Consider the following 17,765-nt stretch of genomic DNA (forward strand, 5'->3'; position numbering starts at 1 on the left):
GTTGCAGCAGAGACATTTCTCCGCGTATATCGTAGGGTGCATTTTGTTGAGTATATGTAGGCTTGGGTAAGAGCCTGTTTGTAATTGTCTCCAAGTGACAGCTTCCTCTCTGCTGAGATATTTGTGCGGCGGGGGATATCACATTCTTCTGCCTCTATAGCTTTCTACTATGGCCGAGTATTCCTTAAGTGCTCAAGCGAGTTCCGCGGTCTCGTCGGATGCTCGGAAAGTAGTGTATCCTCGAGCTATCCTGCAGCCTCTTGGTTCCCTGCCACCCCCGTGTGTCCTGGTACCCGCACAATTTTGTGTGTGGTCTTGTCGTTTTCTTCTTCGGGGTTTTTAATTCTGTCGCTCGCTGCGAGGAGTATAAGAAGCGCGTGACGACCTATCCTGCCATTCATGCAATTTCGGCAGACTCTTTGAGAGTCCCTGAGTATTGTCAGCGACCGCCCGGTTCTACAGCCCCTCGCCACCGCTAGAGCAAAGGCTACTTCTTCGGCCTCTGCTGCCGTGCAGTCTCGCATGACCTTGATCCTCGAAACTAGACAAGCCTACGCTGACACCAGGCAGTTGGTGCAGATACCTGACCACCAGGGTATTCAGGGGAGCGAGCTGGCATACAACTCGGCGAGCTTTTCTCCCTCGACGCCCCTATAGATGTACAGTCTTGGTCGAAATTCTTAGGGCCAAAGCGTTCAGCTGCAGCGAAATGAATGTACCTAGAATGCTCCGTGTAGCGGATCATTCAAAATACAAGGCAAGCAGGAAGCTTCTCTAGCGGAAGAAGAAACCTTCTGCTATCATTTCAATGTCCTTCTATGTTTCATATTGCCGTAATGACTCCATTATGGAGCTGAAGCGAAAAGCCTTAAGACTTTTGACCAAGAGTGTACCTAGAAATCGTACGGGTTAGATCAACCCACAACATACAACGAGATGCTGCAACACCTAAGATTACAGCGGCACGCATATCCACCACCTGGCAAAAGCCATTGAAAAAACTACATTTACCTCCGTAGAATACATACATACTCGGACTTACCACAGCCCTTATGTACCACAAGCCATAAACCCGGATACCGTGGAATGAAAATGCAAATTTTGAGGGAAGAAGGCAGACCTGTGCCTTAAGAAAAATCAAGGCTTGATATTATAACTCAGCCGGCAGGCAGCACTGTCTTGATGGGACGAACAAAGTCATCGTCAGCTCATCGAACGAGCATCAGTGGCAGCTTTTGCCAATGAAGACCCGGTCTAAGGACATCACCATTCTTTCCCCACCCTATAATCGTATTTTAATAAATATTTGCACCGTCATATTCCAGTAGGATACAAACAATGTTAAAAATAACTGCCCTATCGCTATCATGTTTAGCGTTGTAATCGTGTTGATCACGTTCGTTTTAATCCTGTTTCTATGTTCAACAAACTCGCTTACGACACTGTTTCAATCGCTGGGCCTGCTATTAATGCGCTGCGTGACCGAGAAGTAGCATTTAACTTGTTTGCATTCTTTGGTTACAAGAGAGCAAGAGAGGCAGTCCCTAGCAAGGCTAACTTATAATGCAGAAAACAACACGAAATTATTCGCCTTTAATTCATAAATATTCTGTGGCCTGTTAGCCAGCATGCGTGGAACAAAATGTCAGGAGAACCAGAAGCGTACTTTACACTGAGGCTTCAGCGCCATACTGCGCGAAGTTGTAGCACGCATAAAGAAAACTACTAGCAGAAGCGGCGCAACATTAACGTTCGAAACAACGTTAACGTCCCATGCAGGTTTGACTTTCCTTTCCTGTTGCGCATCTTTATCTAAAGTACTTGATAATGAGAGCAGCTACACTGATTGCTCCAATCTGGAAATGTTTTCAGTCATTTCCTTTGTGTGATGAATAATCAGTCGTCACGGGTTTTTAAAATTTACCCTCTCATCTTCTCGCTCATTATTCCCGTATTTAAAAGGGCGGCGTAAACACGTAATTACTACCTCGGACCAAAGTTCTAATGTATGTCCCTAATCTTAAACTTTCAAGCCAACTTTCTTCTCCCCGCCTATCTAGTTAACCTAGAAGGCGTAACACGTCGAAGCGGGGTAGGTTGTAGTCCATAACTGACTCATTAATTGGACACTTTACTAATTTTATTCAATCTTGAAGGGGGCGGTTCACTTTTTCAAGATGGAATAAAAGCGTTTGGCGTAATTAATCATTATAATCTTAATTACGATCTTTAATCGTAATTATAATCTTTAATCATTATAATCATTTAATTACGAATTTATAATTTAGCTAGTGCGAAACCGCCTATTTAACAGGCAACAAAAGATTTGCCTAAATCGTTCATTCTGAAACTAGTTATTATGTTATTCAATAAACCCCTAAAGGCCCTCAATCGAGGGTATTACATAGGGGGGAGCAATGACACACAAAGCAAAATAATATTGAGCAAGCGCCAAGGTGCAATACATAAGAACAGAAAGCACATGTAAAAAACAAAAGAAATAAACAAAAACCTGTAGTATACATTGTAATTTACACGAAAAAAAGAGAAGATAGTGTTTTAGAGGCATAACAACCGCAGGAACAAAACAAAATAACAAAAAAGCTGAATGCAGCATGTGGTACAGTCAATTAGTGAAGCTAAACAGACATTTGGGTAAGAAGGTCCTGAAACTTAAGATCCCGTTCAGAAGCGATGTGTGATGGTAGATTATTCTAGTCGACTATAGTACGTGGTATGAAAGAGTTAGCAAACGAAACTAAGGCGAATAAACAAGGGCTGTCTCAGGACTCTGTCGTCTGGTTTTCATCGGTTATAGTACAATTTTGCCGGCTTTTCGATCCTCCTCGGGCATTTTTCGGAGCTTCATTGCAGGCCTGAAACATCCATAAAAGAAAGAACAAAAAAATACTGCCTAAGTTCAAATAATAAATTTTTATTATCCACCTATTGGGTACACTTTTGTTTTGACTGGACACCTGGGCCTATGACATACGAGGGGTCACCTGAACCGCGCCATGAGTTTTGAGATGGAGAGGGTGAAAATGGGAGGCATACACTACTGCGTGCAAGGTAAACGAACAATTAGGTAAAAGTGTGTTTTTTTATAGCCCAGCCTAACTTCCAGCTCAGTGCACTACCTGCCCCGGAAACCGGCGCCTGACACCTGCCAGAGCAAAAACAACAAGTTTTCAACAAACAACGACTTCATTTTACTAATTTTTATCCGCTATATACTACTCTCTTCAAGGTATAGTTAAGACAACTAGCACTTGTTACTTTTTCTAACTGTGGTCACTAGTTACTACCTAGTTAGTAACCGTTCCTTTAACCCTAAAATAAAGTAAAAGAATGTAACTGACACAGACTGCCGTGCCAATAAATAGGTTTTGTAATTAAACGTTTCTGCAGGGGCGTATGGTTAGGTAAACTAAGCTGTTTCTACAATCTCAACTTCATAACGCTGGTATCTTAGCTCAACTGTTAAGAGCCACTAACTCGTAACTCAGAGTCAGATTTACGGAGTATATAAGACTGACAAAGATTTACCTGCATTCTGAACCTTTGTTCTTGCATTCTGAACCTTTGTGTCTAAACCTTAGTGTGTGATTTACGCCCAGCACGCTCTGATAGATCTGTCTGCTTTCGGGAATTAGTCAAACTGACTATGAAGCTTTTTATTTTTCCAGTACGCATAAATTTCACAAGCCACGCCAGCACACCGTACGAAGAGTCTAGCAACACATGCAGTTTATATTAATTTTCTTCATAAATGCTGCTAGCTTCCCGTTACTAACTCAATGGGTTAGAAACTGTTACTAAACTTCCCGTTACTAACTGCAGTTACTAAGAGGGTAGTAACATATGTGACAACCAGTTACTACCCCCAAAGTTAGTAAGCACTACTACCTGTTATCTAAGAGTGTGCTTCTGGGTGCAAAAATAAAACGCCTCCGTTTACAGTCGCCAAAGATTCAGGACTGCGTGAGAATAACGAGTCACCGAGATCTCACCTGAATAGCTCCACGTGACAAGAGTTCTGCCGTGGCTTCAGCCTTGGCTCCATCCTTGGCTCCAGCCATAACCTTCTAATAGGCCTGAAATAAAGGATGAGACGCCTGACCGGTGACCACCACAGCCAAACGTTTGTAAAGCTGCGCGGAATAGGTTCGGGTCCACAGTTCGTCACTCCATCAGCACAACACTGCGAGTTGCCTGTAGGAGTAGTCCGGCCTTAAATGCATGTCACACCGCCGCGCGTCCTCACCGTATTCTGACAACGGACGGCGACGCTTACGAATACGTAACGCTTACGAACACCTATGAGGGATGCATTTCCCTTCAGGCAGCAGATCATGGGCACCTGTGTAAAGCTTAGAACCGCTCACGCCCACATAGTTTGAAAGATGCAGTTGCTCCGGCATGATGTCAGTTGCCTAAAAGGGCGGCGTATTGGCAAACCACATCCCGTAGGCGCATCCGTAGATCCCGTGGAAGTGCGATGACGCGATAGATGTCACTTCCGCCGACTGCTAAGGGAATGGAAAATATCATCTCCGTGCGCTGCCGCGGTTATTTCAAGCCGCTGTAAACAAGGGGTTCTGAGAGTCTATGCAAGCCGCGCAGTTGGATCCTGGATAGTGGCCTCCGGATGCCGAAAGTGCGACGATGCTAAGGACATATGCAAACCGCGTCGTTCGGTCTTCGATATGCGCCGCTGGGCGCTGAAAATGCGTCATCGGTCTCGCAGTTCGCCGCCAGGTTCATGTTGTGTAACATTCGAATGCTTGCTCGATGTTCGCCGTTTGCGACAGCGTTGGTTAACGGTGTATAGCTGACCTTAACGTTTACGCCGTTGCAGCGAGCAGTTTTTTTGAAATCGCGGTTTCAGAAGCTTTTCTGTACACATGCTGTCATTGTACCAGCGCACTTGCGATCGGGACGCACTTTAGATAAATAACGATGTGCGCGTTCTCTTCCCGAGAGAAGCGTTCTCAAACCGTATGCCCGGAATTAGAGTCAAATTTGTTTGTAGAGGCTGACCCAACGGAGGCTCACTTATTGTAGTCAGCTTACGGAAGTCCCGGTAATCTTTTAGAGTGAAACCAACCTCTAGTTTGGCAAACATGCCAGTGGTTGGACGGGATGCTTATAACGGCAACCGCCCTAAAGCACCACGGAATTTATGCGCTGACTGAAGTCAGCAATGAAGTCACTATGTACAGCAAGCACGACGGGCCGAATTGCGGCGGCGTGAGGTGAAGGCAGTTCAGTGTCGTGATGTCGATGAAAAACGAGTAAACTCTGCTTTGCAGCACTTCCATTCATCAATGGGAGTTGACAACATCACAGCAGCATGCAAAAAAAAAGAGAAAAGAATGGACACAAAGGCTATGGGGAAAAAATACTTCAAGAAGTTTCAACACCTCTCTCTCCTAATTATGACGCGACCATAAACAAACCGGCCTACATGAATGGAGTCCCATATGAAGCTGAAAGCGAAACTTCTCCGGAGTCGCTTGACAAACGCTTAACAACGCTGCAGCCGGTGGAAGCGACAGCAAGTCATGTGACTGCATCCTAGGCGTTACACTTCTCGCAGACTCCCCACTCACTTCACTAACTCTTAATAATGCTACATCCGGCGGCAGTGACTTCATGTCCTGTGACTGCATCTTAAACGCCGAGTTTGTCTTTCTTTCTTTCTTTCTTTCTTTCTTTCTTTCTTTCTTTCTTTCTTTCTTTCTTTCTTTCTTTCTTTCTTTCTTTCTTTCTTTCCTTCTTTCTTTCTTTTCTTTCTTTCTTTCTTTCTTTCCCTCTTTCTTTCTCTCTTTCTTTCTCTCTTTCTTTCTTTCTTTCTTTCTTTGTTCCTTTCTTTCTTTCTTTGTTTCGTTCGTTCTTTGTTTCGTTCTTTCTTTGTTTCGTTCTTTCTTTGTTTCGTTCTTTCTCTCTTTCTTTCTTTCGTTCTTTCTTTGTTTCGTTCTTTCTTTCTATCTTTCTTTGTTTCTTTCTTTCTATCTTTCTTTGTTTCTTCCTTTCCTTCTTTGTTCCTTTCTTTCTCTCTTTCTTTCTTTCTTTCTTCCTTTCTTTCTTTGTTCCTTTCTTTCTTTCTTTGTTTCTTTCTTTGTTTCGTTCGTTCTTTGTTTCGTTCTTTCTCTCTTTCTTTCTTTGTTTCGTTCTTTCTTTGTTTCGTTCTTTCTTTGTTTCGTTCTTTCTCTCTTTCTTTCTTTCGTTCTTTCTTTGTTTCGTTCTTTCTTTCTATCTTTCTTTGTTTCTTTGTTTCTTTGTTTCTTTGTTTCTTTGTTTCTTTCTTTCTATCTTTCTTTGTTTCTTCCGTTCCTTCTTTGTTCCTTTCTTTCTCTCTTTCTTCCTTTCTTTCTTTCTTCTTTCTTTCTTTCTTTCTTTGTTTCTGTTGGAACGGCGTTGTCGGTGGACAAGCCGCTCCGGGTCGATGCATCAGACAGCGTAGCCAGGCCGGAGAATGAAACTTTATTCTAGGATCAAGGGGTATTATATAGCCAGAGGGGCGAGGGAAAGAGGAAAAGAAAGCATGAAAGATCGGTGTCGGCACGGGCTTCTAGTTGGTGGCTTATCGCTTCTGCTATCAGCAGCATCCCTTCCTCCTAATAGCCATAGCGATCCACAGGTTTCTTCACCCGGGCTGACCTGCGCAGCGTCGTCTCCTTGGGTGCAGGGTCAACGGGTGCTAACGTGGTGCGTCAGAGAATGGTCCGATGGTGCTGCTGCTTGACTGTTTGTCCCTGTGTGTGCGGAGACCTCGTCGTAGCGTTTGCGGACTTGGTCAGCATGACGACGAACCACCACCTCATCTTCCGTCTTGACAGTAACTAGTCGAGCGCCTGTTGTCGACTTCACCTTTCCGGGTGTCCACTTGTCACCCACTCCATAGTTACGGAATAGTTAACCAGGCGCCCGAGAGAGATGCTGCGCGCAGCTCCGGCTTCCCAGAGCCGTGTTGAAACTATAGAAGTGGATGACCGTGTGCATGCATGCACGTATCTCTACGCTGAAATTCCGCGCTAGGGAGTGTCTTAAATGTCCTTTTCATATTCTTTTCATATCGCAAGGTTTCTTTAAATGCTGAAAAAAAAACACCATATAGAAGATACGCTGCTACAAAAAAAAAAAAAAATTCTTAACCCGCTCTACAACAGAACAAAATGCACGTGACCGTACAGTGAATATGAACATTTTTTTACTTAATCTCAGCTAATTCAATAATTAGGCGGAATTTCGAATACTCTGATGAGTGCCTTACGAAGGGAAACAATATGGCCTTGGTTTCACCCGTGCACAGCTTTTCTTTACTCCTGGGTTCAAGTTACGTGAAAAACCCTGCATATCGCTAAGCGATGGAAAGCGAAAGAACAGCACGACAGAGTGAGATGGGCTTCAATTGCCGGCGGGCCCAGTGCGAGCTCTCCGCCCTGCTCCACTGACCGCATCGCTGTTGTCCTGTCTGTAGCAGTATTAACGACATACGAGCGCATGTAACATTCGTATGTTCGCATATTACTGAGTTATCAATCGACAATTTATAACCCTTTGGATCAACTAGCTCACTAAAATGGCTTAACTGTGCACAGCACTGGTGTAACAAAAAGCTCAAGTAACTTAACCCTTTTAAATGTCAATTCATGTCATTTGCTCGAAGACGTAATGCTCTCCTATTCCCTTATGTAATCTCACACGGCACGGTATGTTCAAGCCTGTGTTCAGTACCTGGGCATAACGTTGTGCAATGATCTATGTAACTCGCATGTCACTAAAGTCATATGGTCCGCTAAGAAAAGCCTTGGTTCTTTAAACGTCATCAACGTCACCGAACCTAAAATTGCTTGCCTACAAGTCATCGTGTCCCATCCAAGCTGGAATATGCCTCCGCCATATGGAGCTTTAACCAAATATACCTTGAGAAAAAACAGCGCTTGCAGACAAAGGACCAGAACAAGGACACACAAGTGCGCTGACTAACAACTTTATTTCGGAAGGGGGCCGATCCGCGCCATTTATACAGAACTGGAGGGAATTATGCGCACGCGCACAGATCAGCAAAGTGGGAGTATGGAAAGAGCCAACACATAGACCAACTATTCTTATCGTCACTGATAACCAGCAACGCAGCCAAAACAAGCGAGAAAAGAAAAGAGAAAGAAACAACGGGGGAAACAAAGGCAGGGAGCGTAAAGAAACAATTCCAAAAAGTTCTAAAAAGACCCCGAAGAAGCCAACAACCAACACGGCTAAACGAATGACGATGAAAGGTGACAAAGATGAAGGCACTAAAAACTGAACAGACAAGCATAAAAGGTGCAGGAAAAGACTGCGGAAGATATAAAAAATCGGCACGGCTAAAAGATGACGGAATTAAAAGCGTTAAAACAGATAAAAGCAAAAACCTGAGAAGCCGATGAGAATAAAAACAAGCAGGAAAGGTGGTCACTCAAAAATGAATTAAACAGACAACAGACCTCTAAAGACAAGCAATGAATCGTAAAAAACGTGTGGGCGATAAAACCTAAGGTGAGATAACAAAGAAGTTTTTACAGAAAAGTTTAATATGGAAAACATCGCATAAAGTGGGCACCAACAAAACATCACGGGATGAAACCAAAAGAATGCACTGAATCAAATCAAAGCAGAGAGGTATGAACACTCTTTGTCTAACAGCGCAACTGATGGTGTGCTAACGCACTCATCATTTAGCTTGGTAATAGTGGCTGCTTCAATGATTTCTCGGGTCAATTGATTTAAGTTTTTTTCCAGAATATCTGTTTCCTTGAAAGTGGGGGAGATGCGTCGGCAAGGACTGCGTCACCAAGATGAATGCGTCACCAACATCTTTGGCTACGTAGTTGATAAATATTCTGGACTGCCTGAGAATATCGGGTCAAAGCACCCAGTTCTCACCTCAATCGCTCCAGGTGTCGGGAATCAATCCATGGCTGAAGCCTTGAATTTTAACCGCTCTGGGCGAATCGATGCAGCAAGCTGCGGATCACCACAAAAGCAGAAGTTTCGATACACGGTACGTGACCAAGTCGGGTCAATCGCTCTTCACAGTGAAAATGTAACACTTTGATATGCCGGAAAGTATAATGCGGCAGTAAATAATTGCCATTCCTATGTCACTGTCGCATTTCTATGGTAAACGCTCGCGCTGAGCATCATGCTTACCAAGAGCACACAGGCTTCGGGCAGCGCGGCCTGCGTTGCCTATGGGTGCCTGCTTAATTACAGAAGCGGTTATGCTCCAAGATTACAATGGGGCGGCGGCTTCGGCCCATTGTCTGCTGCTGAGGCAGGCGATGCCGCCGAGAGATAACGATGTTGATAATAACTGAACTATTGTTTGCAGTTGGCACGCTTATAGCTCCGCGGGACGGAAGCAGCGCACCACTATCTGCGCGAGTGCGCGCCTCCCCAATAGCATGAAACTACCCACAGGATCTCAACTTCAATATTCAGGGCGTTAGCTGGCAGAAAATATGGGATGAACGCATTGTCACACATGTGATGGTATTCAAATGAGCTACACAATGCTGCATACAGAATAAAAAAAATGTTCCCGTGAGGTCACATAAAGACCACACCCAAGATTGGCCGGATCACTGGTCGCCTAGTACGCAGGAGAAAGTTAAAGGTGCACTGAAGAGGAATCTGAACTGGTCTTTATGCCGCGGGAACTTGCCCTAGACGTTCCCAGCATTCTTAGAAACTTTGATATAATGCCCCGTGCGTCGAATTCCCCAGTTAAATCGGATTAAAATCCAATTTTTTATTTATTTTTTTTTAATTCCCCGCATACGGTGGGAGGAGTCGACCAACGCATAGAGTGCCTTTCAGACAGTCGCATGGGGACTTCGCTTTCGCTTTTATTTTGTTTATTTTAGGTTTCCGTGAATAAATAGGTCTAGTCAGAGACTGCATTGCTGTAAATTAGGTAGTACACGGAAATAAAAATACGCGTGGACTCTTCGCTTTCGCCGATCACTACGTATCACTCCGCCTATGGCAAGCCGCCACGGGACTTGGTGAAAGGTTTATTGACTCCTCCCACCGTTTGCGGGGAATTCAAAAAAAAAAAAAAAACAGACGGGAGCCGGACGTTAATTCGATTAAAGTTAGGGAAATCGGTCGCACAGGGCAATAATTCGAAGTTTCCAAGAACGCTTGGAACGTGTAGATCGAGTTCCGGTGGCAAAAAGACGAGTTCAGATTCCTCTTCAGTGCACCTTTAAAACTTTTTTTACCGCATGAAAGTTCCCATTTAAGAAGCCAGACAGCAGTATGGCGAATAAAGATTGAACTGATCGAATTAAGGGCCGTTTCGTGGTGGCCCTTACGCACAGCTCATTAAAAACGGTGGAAATACGTATTAATTTCCTGGACGCAGAGCATGGTTATACATGCAGTATGTGTAAGAGTGTAGTCGGTTAGGGTGCAGCTTCAACCAGTGGCGTAGCTACTCTGGCACCCGGGGTTCGTAGGACTTCTGGCCGCCTCTCCCCCCGAGAGGTGCGCCAAGCATGTCCTTTCGGGTGGGGGTTTTCTTACAAAAACTGTAAAAATAGTGTTCCCAGCAAGCTACCGCGCTTAAAGCGAGTACCTCTAAAATGTCGGGGGAATGTGTTCGAGCACCAGCACAGCCTTCGCTACGCACACGACCCCCCCCCCAGCGATTACTAATGTAGCTGGTATAGGTGTTTTTTTTTTCTGCACCAGGTGCTCAAACGAAGGGTCCTGCATAAGCGCATTTTCACCTCTGCCGTCAAACCATAAGTCTTGGCAGCCCCTACAAATGGGGCGTCGTGTAAAGATACGGCTCACAATTATATACGTTTTAATAGGTTTTAATGAGAATGTTTAGAGGCAATATTGCATTCCCAATATTGAAGCCTGACAGTTATATGTTGCAGCCCGACAGCAACTTTGCAGAAATCGTCGTAGGTGCTACGGCATTCAGTATTTCGGCTCGAGCGATCTGTGGTCCCCCCTGAACCGAAACGATTATTAAATAGCGCCTTAGCGACGCTGCTCTTTCCGTCCCATTTGAAAAAAAGTCACCCGCTTGCCAGGGGCGAATGCGCTATTGGATGAGGGCTTCGGAAACCACTACTTCCCTTACAAAAATGGTCTATAGACAGTCTATAGACTTCTTATTGACTCTATTGACTTCCTATAGATACTGATTTTTGTCTATTCATAGTCTATAGATTGTCTATAGACAGAAGTCTATTAAAAGTGTATCACCATAAATCTATAGATTGTCTGTAGACTGTCTATGGCATTTGTATTGCCTACAGACTGTTCTCTAAGATTTGCCTATAGACAGTCTATAGACTTTATAGACAGAATTCTGTAGACACTCTATAGACTGTCTAAAACTTTCTTGTAAGAGTTGACAGACCATCTGTCAAGTCAGCGTCACTTCCCACCAGGGCAGGAGTGCCGTCGAGAGGAGGAGTTGGGTCACGGGCGAAGAATTACGACTGGGTTTATCTACATAATGTGCAACGACAAGATAGGTTTGGTTTAATGGGTTTTATCGTCCCAAAGCGACTCAGGCTATGAGGGACGCCGTAGTGAAGGGCTCCGGAAATTTCTACCCCCTGGGGTTCTTTAAAGTGCACTGACATTGCACAGTACACGGGCCTCTAGAATTTCTCCTTCATTGAATTTCGGCCGCCGAGGCCGGGATGCAACGACAAGAACAAGAGGGATAGTCCCTCGGCCAAACTCACTGCCGAGTTATATAGGGCTCTCGTTCCCTAAAGTCTCTACGTAGAGGACGGCCTCACAGAGGAGGGATTGGCTTGAAACGTTCACTTCTGCGCACAATGTCACTACCTCTCATTTGTGGACAAGGTTGACATTGGGCCAATTTTAACAGGAGTCAGAACTCGAGCTCAAAGTAGCCAAAAGTAGTCATGCCATTCAATCTTAGCGCCAAATTTGTAGCCGAATCGAACTGAACGGATGCTATGAATACAGTTGTAATTTAAGGAGAATAGATAATAGCATTTAGAATTAATGGAAGAACAGAATACAGAGCAGAAAAGTTTGACAATTTTGCTTCGTCTTCAAGCCAGGCTCGCTACAAATCAGTGAATTATAATACGATCAGTGCTCGTAGATAGTGTTCCTGCAAGAGTAATTTTATCACATTCTAGCGAACAACTTAGCAGGACAACACCTGATGCCTTACTTTTCTCGCCTTGACGAGCTTAAGGCCAGTCACGATCTGATTTGCTGGGGCCATCGAGCAGTGTTGCTGGGTACGGCACGACGATGCATGCTAAAGGAACTGCACGACAGTCAACCCGGTATCAGTGCCATGAAGCGCACAACGCGCGCGTTGTCTTGGTATTCTGGACTAGCTAAGGACATCGATGTGCTGGTTCAAAGCTGCCATCAGTGTATACAATGCTGGCCCATGCCGGCTGCTGAAGTTCCGTCTCAATGGGCGGCGAGCAACAAACCATGGTGCAGGTTGCATACGGATTTTTCGGGCCCTATCAATAGCTACAAAGTTTTCGGCTTGGTTGATGCCGAGACGAAGTGGATTGAGGCCATTCCTTCGAAGACCACCACAGCGAAGACCACCATTCAAGTACTGCAAGGTATTTTCGCACGTTTTGGCCTGCCATACTGCTTAGTCTCGGATGACGGACCAGAGTTTTCAAGTGCCAGCATGTCCAATTTCTTGCACGAAGCCACGTGAAACTCGTCAGAACAACCCCATACCATCCCCAGTCCAATGGGTTGACGCAACGGGCCGTGTGAACAGTAAAGGAAGGGCTGCGAAAGAATCCGCCAGGTACATTTCAAGAACGACTAATCAAGTTTTTATTTTGTTATAGAACAGCACCGTTGCAAGGAGGAAAGTCGCCAGCGGAACTGCTGTTGGGCTTCCGTCCCCGAAACAGGCTGATAGCTTCCCTCACAGACGCAAAGGTGATAAGAAACGATGCTTCCGGCGAACTTGTTCCAGGAGCAGCAAGAGTACCAACACAATTTCAACCTGGAAGGCATGTATGGTCGCGCCAGTTTGTCTGCTCGGAGGTGGATGCCAGCGATAGTAGTGTCCACGACGGGAGCAGGCATGGTTACACTGGAAACACCGGAGGGACAGCAGCGGCGCCACGTAGACCAACTCCGGCCACGACTCGACACATGGTCGTCACCTAGCAAGCCGAGCGAAGTCCGGACCAATCACGAAGCTCAGAGTAGCTCCGAGTAGGCAGAAGCTCATGAAGGTACGGAGGCACGGGAAGTCAGGTCTCAAGCCGGAGACCAACAACCATCACGTAGTTGGACTCGCCAACGGAAGCCACCAGATCGTCTCTTACTCAAGCTTAGGGGAAAGAGATGTAGTGTTATCAGGCACGCGTGCTAACGTATAGACTGAGCAAGAAGGTTTGCACGTGTCGCACTCTGACATTTCATGATCAGTCATGTGATCTCGGCGGCTTCTTTATAAAGCCAGTAACACCAAGCAATAAACGCTCATTCTTTGGGCTGCCACTACCCGCCGGCTATGTTCCGTTATTGCAGTTGTCGTGTGATCTAGTTGTAATTAAATGTGAAGTAACGCAACTTCGTGTACCTGTCGACGACCAAGACTTCCTCTAATGATTGTCATAGTGGTAACGTAATTATACTTCGCACCAAAAAAATACCCGGTGAATTAAAGGCCGTGCACAGGAGGCGGCTTGTATAAAGTAAACTTCGTCGCTTGAATTAGCAGCACCATTTTTGCTATGGTTATTTATTAGCATTTCCCAAGATCTTCAAGTTATTTCTAACCTTACCTTTCTGCCTTCAACATTTAAGTTACCAATCGCGAGCTGCAATTACTCTCTTCAGTTACTAGCAGGGCAGTCATCAGCAAATCGGAGATTACTACAGTTTTCCATTTACTCCTAGCTCTGTCTCTTCCGAATCTCACGTCTCATGTTTCACAAAGGAATCACGAGTTTCTTCTAAAATAGGGGCACGAAGTTTGGAGAAGAGACAAGAGAGGTATTTCTTGCATAGGTCTCCCTCTCCACGATTTCACGTCAGCTGAGACACGAAGTCGTACATTGGAATAAATAAATCGCTGCTTCCGCATGACACAAGTCGTCGCTATCAAAAATACTTCTTATCTTGTCTTTTCTGATTAATACAAGTTCTGCTTCAGAAGTAGCATGTTTAACCTGCCGCTGTAACTGAGGGTTCTAAAAAAAAAGCCGCTGTGGCTGAGTGGTAAGGCGCTTGTCTACCGAGCCGGAGTACCCGGGTTCGAACCCGACCGCGGTGGTGGTGGTGAAAAGCATTTATTACAAGTTACTATACATAGAGAGGTAGTTTGGGAGGTGGCCCCTAGTGCGCCACCCCCTCACAATACTAGGTGGGGTCCCTATTCCGGGACCCCATTTGACTCTACCGCCGCTCGGGTACACCGGACCATGGCCTGTTGGGCCGGAAGGTCGTGGCAGCCGAGCAGGGCCGCCTCCCAGTCCTCTCGGGTTGGGTTGGGGTGGGGGGTGAGGAAGGATTTTTCTGGCATGCCCACACCATATGGTAGGTGTCAGCCACCTCCGTACAGTATGGGCAGAGGCCAGAAAAGGAGGGGTCAAAGTGTTTCATGACTGCCGGGCACAGCAATGTATTCGTGAAAAGTCTTATCAGAAGACGCTCACCTGCTTTTCCCAGCCCCTTGAGGGGGGTCGGGTACTTGCGGTGAGAGTCTTGATAGTGATTGACTATGTCTTTAAATTTTAAAAGTGGTTGGTTGTCCAAATCCGAATCGGTAAGGTCATCGGCGGCCGCGTTTCGATGGAGGCGAAAAGCAAGAGGCGCCCGTTTGCTGGGCGATGTCAGTGCACGTAATGATCCCCAGGTGGCCGAAATTATTCTGGAGACCTCCACTACGGCACCTCTCTGTCTTTCTTCTTTCACTCCTATCTTCCTCCCTTCCCTTACGACGCGGTTCAGGTGTCCGCCAAGATATGCGAGACAGATACTGCGCCATTTACTTTCCTCAAAAACCAATTTGTTTAAGTAGCATGTTTCGCATAGGTCCTCTGGGTATCATATTACTGCGGTTTGCCATGTCAGATAAATATTGTATATCATTGGAAGAACAGAATAAACTGGTGTCATCTGAATATATAATAAGTTTTGCATGGTTACAAATGTTAGGGATATCATTTATGCATATAAAAAGGAGTGGCCCCAAAACGCTACCGTGAGGAACGCCGTTTGAAATTCTTAGAATCTGTGAGGAGCAATGATTGTTAACCACGTACTAAGAACGCAAATACAAGTATGATTTAATTAGGCTATGCCATAGTGATCTAGTTTTGCGAACAGAACGTGATTCAATCTTTGCTGACCCGAAAGACGCAGGTTTGATCCCGGCCGCCGCGGTTGAATTTCGATGGAGGCGAAATTCTAGAGGCCCGTGTACTGTGCGACGTCAGTGCACGTTAAAGAACCCCATGTGGTCGAAATTTCTGGAGCCCTTCACTGCGGCGTCCCTCATAGCCTGAGTTGCTTTGGGACGTTAAACCCCAATAAACTAAACCAAACATATTCTTTTGGGCAAGTAATGCATACTCCATAGACCTGTTTTTCGCGAAACTTCCCGGAGGCTCTTAACTTCAGTATTCAGGGCATAACATACCTATAACCTACCACGTACCTACAAGCGCGATTCAGCCGTCCACTGACCCAGGGAGCTAGTTATGCGCACTTTCTTTCCTTAAAATGATCGGAGTTTGAAACTCCAACGACAATGAACACAATGGACGCCAAGACGGCCTATGGCTTCAGCGCCGCGTTTCTGGCACAACGTTGTCAATGCCTGCAGCCTCCATCTCTCTCTCATCACTCCACGTACCTATAAGCGCGATTCAGGCGTCCACTGACTCAGAGAGCCAGTTATGCGCACTTCCTTCCATTAAGCACTGAAGAGGAATCTGAACTAGTAGGGCCATTTTTTTTACCTACACTGGCTACACTGGTGTAGCAAGTGTATCAAGAAATCGATACACTGGCTACACTAGTGTAGCCAGTGTAGGTAAAAAAAATGGCCCTATTTTTACCGCTGGAACTCCATCTAATCGTTCCGAACGTTCTTCGAAACTGCGAATCACTGCCCTGTGCGGCCGATTTCCATAATTTAAATCGGATTAACGTCCGGCTCCCGCCTTTTATTTTTGAATCCCTCGTAGACGGTGGGAGGTTGGTTGGTTGGTAAACATTTATTAAAACAGTCAAGGGGCCGAAGGCCCAGATCTAGGGGTCGGCCAAGACTCCTTGGAATCTGGCAGCCTCTAGAGCGAGACCGATGAGCGTTCGTTGGTCGTCTAGGGTAGAGCTGCGTAGACGAGCCTCCCAGGTATGTTGTGTGGGTGTTAGCATGTGTTGTCGTGGACAAGTCCAGACCATATGAAGGAGGTCTGCTGGTCTGCTGGGATATTGAAGTGTTTGCACATTGGCATATACCGTTCAGGAAATATATTATGGAATCTTTTGGGATTGGGGAAGTGTCCGTCTGGAGTTGGCGCCATGTGACGGCCTCTGTTTTTGTAAGTTCTTGGTGCGGACCTGGATAGAGTTGGCGAGAAAGACGATAGTGCTGGAGCAGATCGCGTGAAGTAATTATGGTGTCCTTCCTGACCAAGGCGGGCATGTTGGGGGCGGGGTGATAAGCTGCTCGGAAAGTGAGCCCTCGAGCTAGCTCATGTGCTCCCTCATTACCCTTCAGACCCATGCGGGCTGGAGCCCATATCAGTAGGGTCAGGTGTTTAGGAGGATTTGATACGAGTACGCGAAACGCTTCGACTGAAATACGGCCATGAGTAAAATTAAGAATGGCGCGCTGTGAGTCACTTATGACTACTCCAGCTTTAGAAGTGGAGAGCGCGAAGAGCAATAGCTACTTCCTCCGCTGTAGTGATATGTGAAGTGCGTACGGAGCAGGAGGCATGAAGAGTCATGTTCTCATCTGTGGCAACCGCTGTTGCAGCAGTCCGAGTAGGATGGTCTGCCGCGTCTGTGTAAAGAAGTCGACCAACCTTTCAACGAGTACCGCGGCGGCTTGCCGCTCAGCCATCGGCGGAGTGATACGTAGTGATTGGCGAAAGCAATGAGTCCACGCGTAAGTTTATTTCCGTGGGAATAATTTCCGGCTATGTAGTCTTTGACTATAGACCTATTTATTCGGGGAAGCCTAAAAGAAACAAAATAAAAGTGAAAGCAACGTCGCCACACGACTGCTGGAAGGCTCCATGCGCTGGTCAACTCCTCCCACCGTATGCGGGGAATTAAAAAAAAATGCGGGAGCCGGACGGTAATATGATTTAATTAGGGAAATCGGCCGCAGAGGGCAATAACTCGAGGTTTCTAAGAATGCTCGGAACTTGTCGATCGTGTTCCCGCGGCAAAAATACGAGTTCAGATTCCTCTTCAGTGCGCCTTTAAAGCATGATTGAGGTGTCCACGGTTCGAAGAGAGCAGTTATGTGCCTTTCCTTTGCTTTCCAAGCTCCTGGTTTCGCAGCTGAAAGCGCGGTTAGGGTGTCCACTGCTGGTTACAACGGACAACGACGACGGCGACGCCGCGAAACGCAGAAACTGGCGCCAAAGAGCTGCGCTCTAAAACTAGTGAAGCAATGCCGCTCATGCCGCATAGCCCTCCGTTCCTCACCCCGCGTCTCACTGTCTTGCACGACGACTCATGGCAAAACAAGC

The 17,765-nt window shown here is 46.0% G+C and overlaps 1 protein-coding gene across 4 annotated transcripts in view; it reads right to left on the reverse strand.

Moving 5' to 3' along the window:
- LOC149364467 (replication protein A 70 kDa DNA-binding subunit-like) overlaps positions 1-9,296 on the reverse strand; it is a 37,258-nt gene extending 27,962 nt beyond the window's left edge. For all 4 annotated transcript variants that reach the window (XM_089570123.1, XM_089570121.1, XM_089570120.1 and 1 more), the window contains exons 1-3: positions 9,199-9,296; positions 8,932-9,012; positions 4,014-4,097 (exon numbers count right to left, since the gene is read on the reverse strand). In XM_089570123.1, coding sequence (XP_089426249.1) covers positions 4,014-4,082 — 69 coding nt within the window. In that variant the 5' untranslated portion in view covers positions 4,083-4,097; positions 8,932-9,012; positions 9,199-9,296. The remainder of the gene's footprint in view (positions 1-4,013; positions 4,098-8,931; positions 9,013-9,198) is intronic.
- Positions 9,297-17,765: the final 8,469 nt, after the last annotated feature.

The sequence above is a fragment of the Amblyomma mixtum genome, chromosome 2 (assembly GCF_055824585.1).
Source record: "Amblyomma mixtum isolate Tamu chromosome 2, ASM5582458v1, whole genome shotgun sequence".
Classification (NCBI taxonomy): Eukaryota; Metazoa; Arthropoda; class Arachnida; order Ixodida; family Ixodidae; genus Amblyomma; species Amblyomma mixtum.